General features: G+C 39.2%; 1 protein-coding gene across 1 annotated transcript in view; it reads left to right on the plus strand.

Moving 5' to 3' along the window:
• Positions 1–7,430, plus strand: part of Dnah5 (dynein axonemal heavy chain 5) — a 257,325-nt gene that overhangs the window by 129,568 nt on the left and 120,327 nt on the right. Inside the window, exons 39-41 of the mRNA XM_005356665.3 lie at positions 2,110–2,244; positions 2,712–2,819; positions 4,898–5,051. Coding sequence (XP_005356722.2) covers positions 2,110–2,244; positions 2,712–2,819; positions 4,898–5,051 — 397 coding nt within the window. The remainder of the gene's footprint in view (positions 1–2,109; positions 2,245–2,711; positions 2,820–4,897; positions 5,052–7,430) is intronic.

The following is a 7,430-nucleotide window of genomic DNA, read 5'->3' on the forward strand; positions in this document are numbered from 1 at the left end:
TCTATCTATCTATCTATCTATCTATCTATCTATCATCTATCTATCTATCTATCTATCTATCTATCTATCTATCTATCTATCTATCTATCTATCTCTCCTACCTACCTACCTATTTTTGCACAGGTTTTCAGACTGTTGCCAGATGTCATGGTTGCATAGCAAGTACTTGAGCTACAGAGTTATCTCCCAAGCCTCCAACAACAAAACTTGATTTTCTCTGGATTTTGTTGAAAAATACATATGAACAAGTTATTATTTCTAATACAGAAGTGACGTGGTTGCCTTACAGGCTGATGTAGGAGCTACAATATGAATGGTGTTGCTGTTCGCCATTTACATAACCTGTGTATGAATCATGGTGTAACAGGTGACGACATAGTTTTCAGGAACTTATGAATCATTGACTCTTCTTACTCCCAAACTTACCCATATATTTAACCGAGCTTGGCTAATTATCTTTTCTGTTGCAAACCTCTTGATACTTTCCCATATGTTTGGGATAGCAGATAAAGCCCTCATGGGAGTTATTGGCTAGAAGACATGAGTTAATCACTTATTATATCTGTATTAATTATCTCTCACTGGATAGCAATCTTAGTAACAAGCTTAGAAACAGTGGACAATATTGCATAATGTCTGAAGAACCGAAGCCATCTTTTGGGGTTCTTTGTTTGTTCTAAGACACCAATGAAGGTGTTGGCCAGAGCTGTGGTTTCATCTCATAGAGTACAGAAGCAACAAAGGCAACGACCAGAGACAGTGACACGGAAAGTTCTCTATATTCAAGAAACTGGGTCTCTTTCCTCTTCCCAGAATTCTCCTAGTCTGGTTGCCTTACCTATACTTCCTGCTTGGCTACTGGCCAATCAGCGTTTTATTAAATCAATGCAAGTGACAATTTTTTACAGTGTACAAGAAAATTATCCCACAGCATTTTACTGGGATGTGGTATGGAGTGCCTTCTTCATGTGGCCAAACAGTATTCCACAGTGTGTAAATGCTGGGTTTTGCATCTTCATTCGTCTGCTGCAGGGCGGCTGGATGTTTGGGCTGCTCCCTACTTCTGTCTTTTGTGAATGGTTGAATATGAATATTACACATTCTTGTTCAAACATCGCTGTGAGACTGGTGGGATTGTTGCATCATACAGAAGGCCTACTTTTTAAGTTTTTAAGACAGTGTCTCACTGCATGACACAGCTTGTCCTGAAACTTGCCTTTCAGCCTTGAAGTTGAAATTCTCTTGCGCCAGTCTCCAGGTGCTGGGATTACAGGCCTTTGCCCATGCACCTGGCCTGCTTGCTCCATTTTTAATTTTTAGAACTGCCAGCTATATTCCACGGTGGTTAGGTAATGGAATTTTAATTATTCACCGCATATCTGCTAACATTTGGATTGTAGAACTTCCATAATTATTATACTAAGCTCAAAGCTGGGGCCTGGCTCCAGATTTAGTGAGATTTTTTCCTCTAGGTGATCCTGGGGTATAACTTCTTTTCTTCATGCTTAATATCCATTTTTTTATTAGCAAAAACTTGAGAATGTAGTGTCTGAGTTTAGCTCTGGTCCTGAATTTTAGCTGTAGAGACACAAATATATTTTCATATGTATGAATGATTAAGAGGAGGGAAAGGGATGTCGTGGTCTTAAGGAAATGTCTACGTTTCTCCCATCAAGACCCATCTTAGTTTTAATCTAAGGACTTAAGCTAATGATGATACAGGGAAAGACTCTCAGATAGTCTTCAGTTTTTCAAAAATCATACCAATAAAGGAATATTTATTCTACTGTTTGTTTTTTTAAAAATGTATAAATTAATTAATTAATTAATTAATTAATTTATTTATTTATTTTACATCCTGGCCACAGTTCCCCCTCCTTCCTTTCATCCCGTCCTTCCCATTTCACCTCTGTTCCCACCCCAATCCACCTTTCCTCTGTTTCTGTTTAGGAAAGGACAGGTATCTTATGAGTATCAACAAAACATGGCATGCTGTTATTTTTCTTTTTAAAGGAAATCAGCGTTAATTTATTATCATGTAGTGCTTTTCAGCCAAATTCATATTGTTTCCATGAGTAGGAAATAAGCCCAGCATTTCCTTTTCTTCAGGTCCACTATGACTTTGGTCTGCGTAACATTTTGTCAGTTCTGCGTACACTGGGGGCAGCAAAACGAGCCAGTCCCACGGATACAGAGTCTACCATTGTAATGCGCGTGCTCCGTGACATGAATCTTTCCAAACTGGTGAGAACCACAGGTGGAAGAATCCCACCTGCTTAAGGATGAGTTTAGTCAGATTTAGAGATATTTATTTAAATTTATTTATGCCTGGTTCTCGGATCAAATGCCTGAGAGCAGAGTTTAAATTATATGTTTTCAGAAGTTCCTTTTCAAATGGCTCACATCTACCCAGAAGTATTTCTATTTCAGTAGAATTGAATTAAGTTAGGAATTATAGACTACTATCTTCTGAATGGGGGAGTTTATGAAACATTTTAATGTAAGTAGGATTTTCTTTCCTTCTGTTTTTTTCTTTTCTCTTCTCATCTTAACTTTTTAATTATGGGAAACATGAGGAACATATTACTCAAATAGGCTATGCTTTATCTACTAATGGTCACCCTGGCTTGTGTTGAGTGTTTTCAAAATTTCTGTATATTCTGGGTTTGTGCTAAAATACTTGGTCTTATTTCCTTCTTTGTTCTTTGTAGATTGATGAAGATGAGCCCCTCTTTCTGAGTTTGATTGAAGATCTATTTCCAAATATTCTTTTGGACAAAGCAGGCTACCCTGAGCTGGAGACAGCGATCAGTAAACAGGTAACGCATTTCATGGCTGTGTCTGATTTATCTGAGTCTGGCGGGACTCAGGGGAACCGTCCTCACCGACCTCTGGCCTCAAGAATGATAGTGAGAGAGAGACCGCTGCTTCTTTACAGGAGAGGCCACTGTAGGCTGTTGATGAAGCTCCCCTGGCAGTCACACGTCCAGTGCAGTCACATCCAAATGGCCTCAGCATTAGTGGGAACCGTTCCACCAGATTCAGAAATAAAATGTCACAGTTGGCAGGGTCTGTGGGGACTCAGCTTCCTGCTGAACCTCAGCTTGACTCTGGCATCTGCCACAGTGGTCTCCAGGCTTCTGTTTCTGTGTTCTATTTGCAGTGATGTCATGTGACTTCTCCACACTCATTCTTTTCCTCTGAACACATAATGTAGTTTTTCATAGTCTCTGTGATGGAGGGAATTTGTTGTAACATGTCTAGTCAAGCATCTGGATTTCAGGACACTTGCTGCCATTTAATTTACCAGAGTCTTTCTGTGAGTGGGAACAAACTGTGTAAACCTTGTCCCTTAGTTTACCTTCCTCTAAGAAAAGTTTTGGGAAGACATATTGTTTTTATGCCATGGTCATTAGTTTATAACATGAAATTGATTTTCTTGAAAGTAATTGCAATATAATTAAAATGTGGTAGTATTTACTGTATATTTTTTTGCCTTAGAATTAGTATACCAAAGTTTGCATTTACTGATCAAAAAGAATAATAATTCATTTTGCAAAAATATTTTCTCGTCATTTTCTAAATTAATTATAGCTCTTTCTAAACGGCTAAGTAATTTATAAGATGACTTATGTCAATTGATGGTAGGCAGGGAACTTTCTGAAGAGTATATATTACATAAAGATACATGATCATTATCTTTAAAATTATTCTTGTTTTTAATATTTTATTACTTAGATTTATTGTATGTTAGTTTCATAAATGTATATGATGCCTTCTGATCACGCTTATCTATACTTTCTTTTATCTACTTCCCACCCCCATCCACTTCCATGTCTACTATAAATCCCCTTCCCAGATTTGTGTCTTTTTGTTTGGTTTTGCGACTTACTGAGTTTGATCAGGGCTGACCATGTGACCATGGGTCTGGAACTGTATGCATGCCGTCCTCTGACAGCTCAGTGAAGCTCATGGGAGGGGACGCAGAGAGAATGCAGGAACTGGAAAGTAGAGGAGTTGCCATCTTCCGGGCTCGACAGAGCCACTGTATTCATGAACTCAAAATTATTCTCCTCAAAATAAAATCACGATTTACAACAAGTTAAAGCATAATATAGTCATTTCATAGATATCGGATCATAGACCTGGATGTTTTGGGTTCAGATTCCAATTTCATGACTGTAAGTTATACTTCACGGAACATGGGTCAACCTATGCTTCCACTGTCTTACTTATTGATTGTGTCATTCTCATCATCTCGTTTTACAGATGAATCTCAGAACGGTGTTTGGAAATTCCTTACTCCATGCTTCTAGTGGGTAGAAGAATGCACAGTGTGCTAGCTAGTATTGGAATTCACATAGACTTTCCATCAATCTGATGTACTAAACATTTTCTGGCTATCCATATCATTGTTTAAATCAAATGTTCCAGATACATTTTGCTATTTCATCTTCTTGTTAAGTTTCTCCTCTGACTTACACTTATTCAAGTGCTAGTATTGAAGAGTCAGTTCCTGAAGAGAAGTGCAGGTACTTCTTCCTAGCTTGGGATGAGTGATGGTGTTGGCCCACTCTTTGTCCATGTTTGCATGCATTGGTTCTGTGTGGTAGTTTTCCCCCTTCTGAATGTGGTTAAATACACACCATACAGTTTATTCCTGTGACCGCGGTGAAGGAGGCAGTCTGACTACAGCCCGGGTCCTCTCACTCCTGGGCGTGTACTACGCAGTCACCCATCCTGTCCATTCTCTGATTGTTTTCTTTCTTTACAAACAGAAGCTCCCCGGTCATTAATCCACTCCCCCCCCCCCATTTCTCCTTCTTCCACTCTTCATCTGCCGTAAATCTGGGTCACGGTGAATGCTGTCTATTATGGGGATTTTGTTGTGCTTCAGGTTGAGGAAGCCGGCTTAATTGACCACCCTCCTTGGAAACTGAAAGTCATCCAGCTTTTTGAAACACAGAGGGTGAGGCACGGAATGATGACCCTGGGGCCCAGTGGAGCTGGGAAGACCACTTGCATCCACACCCTGATGAAAGCCATGACAGGTATGGGAGCAGCAATTCTGTTGCCCTGGGGGACACATCTCAACAGCTGTAGGACATCTGAATGCTCAAGAGAGATGTGAAGACACAGAGAAGAACACATTCTCTCTCTCTCTTTTTTTTTTTTTAGGAAGGAATACTAATTTACTACTAATTGGGGACATTTAAGAAATAATATATTGTGTTTAAGCAAAAAAGGAAACACTTTAAAGTGGTATTTCTGTGGTGTCATGTGTTTTACACATTTAATTTCCTCCTCATGTTGAGTTTGAGAGGAGACTGCTTGTTATTTACTATAAATATCAATGCTCAGATTCAGAAATTCCCATGGTCAGAAAATGACAAGTGATGGGACCGAGAGTTAGCGGAAGGGCACGTCAGCAAATTCCCAATAATATCACAGCACTTTCCCCGCGAAATCTATGATACAATGTTACTTTTGAGTAAACACACAAAATTGTCGTCTCAATTCTTAAATTCTGTCATGAAGAGTTATCTCTATTCTAAAGCACCTCGTATGCAGATATTTCTCTAGCAAAGTTGCATAAACAAATTTTATTTCCAGATGCCCCCTCAGCTTTATGGCCATTATTCTTGAGTTCTCTGGCTCTCACTCTAACACCAATGCCCCTAAACCTGTTAGCAGCCTGAGTGGTTGCAGAGCTAAATTACAAAATTTTATGAACTTTGTTGGAATGAAATAGACACCATCAAAATGGAAAAAAGGTGCTGCAGGGTTCCACCTAATGGCGCCCTGCTCGCTGACACTGGAACATGGTTGTTGGTTGCCGGAGCCTGACAGGACCTGCAGCAGGCTTCTTCACGTGATACATTGGCTCTCATTTCCAGAAAGTATCGGATGAAGTGAATTTGGTATGCAAGGGCTCTACCAGTTGTCCTTAGGTGGTGGCAAACTGTGCTCCTCCAAACTGAGAACTCACATCTTCATGGCTTTTCATAAATGCTGTGAACCTTCTGTTTAGGATTTTTATATGTCTTTAAATGATGATGTTTTCATAATTATGCTCAATATTTTTACTACAGTTGAAGCTGTTTTCTGCTAACAATCAACTGTAAATGTACCCGGTACAAAAGCTTGAACAAAATGAACTGCTAAATATTGAACAATATAAATCCATTATGAATGCTACATCTAAGTTGTATAATCCATTTGGTGTTGTGAGTTTGGGAGGAGTTCCTTGAAAAGACAAATCTATTACTAGATGATTTGCTGTTTATTAACTTACTCTTGGCTTTAGTATATAGAGTAAACATTAATTACATTAAGTAGCACATTGCTTCATATTGAAAAGCTTAATTATCCAAAAGACAAAGGAGATAATTGGGTGGAACCCGTATTAAAGAGGAGCGTGACCCGTGCTTGTTGTTTGCTGATTCACAATACAACTCAAAGTAATTGTTTTGTAACACTCTGTAATGTGCGATTCTGCCAGGTTTTATATTAGAACCAGGGAAACGGGCATACAAAAGCATGTAAGAGGTTAACAATGCGGTGAGGAGAACAGTCATAGACTCATAATTATAACTGAGCATTTAATTGTTATGATGAAGGTTTGCTATAATGGGAATAGAAGTGGCGGGAGGCGGGGAGGAGAAACTTTCTAAGTTATCCTAGAGAGTCTTCCAATGAAGGTGCAGCATCATCTAAGGGTTGAGCTGGAAGATAAAAGATATTTTCTACAAGAGCCCTGCAAAGGGTGAGAGTGAATGGGAAGGATATTATACATGGGTAAAGTGCTTCAGCATGGCTGAAACTCAATCAGTGGGGGGTGGGACCCTGTGTGTCTTAGGGCTGCGTGTAGCTGTGCAGTAAGTGCTTGCCATTGTAAATGGCTCAGCTCCTATGGTTTACCCAAGACATGTGCTATGACCAATGAGATATAACTCTTATAATTATTTCTTTTTGCCTTAAGCCTCCTGTAAAAAAATGTATTTCAGGTAGGTAAACAGAGAAGCAAGGGGGAATTGAAACAAAGAATTGAGACAAAGGAAAACTGGAAAGAATTAAAACTTAGGTGAAAATCAGAGGACGGAAAAATAGGCAGAAGAATAAATAACATGACTCGAACGGCACGTGCATGAATTAAGACTTCTTCCTTGAACTCTGGAGGTGGCCTTGAAGGGCTGGACTCTCAGGCTGCCATTACTAATTTGCTTTGTGATTTCTAAAGAATTAAAAATTTGTTTCTGTTTTCTTAAGTGGGTGTTTTAGTTGGAGTTCTTTAGGGAAACTGATACAGGAGGGGGTCATGCACATAGACATAGACACAGAAATACACACACACACACACACACACACACACACACACACACACACACGAGATATCTTGTAAGTTGGATTAATGGAAATAGATACCAAGA

Source organism: Microtus ochrogaster, chromosome 19 (assembly GCF_000317375.1).
Source record: "Microtus ochrogaster isolate Prairie Vole_2 chromosome 19, MicOch1.0, whole genome shotgun sequence".
NCBI classification, from domain to species: domain Eukaryota; kingdom Metazoa; phylum Chordata; class Mammalia; order Rodentia; family Cricetidae; genus Microtus; species Microtus ochrogaster.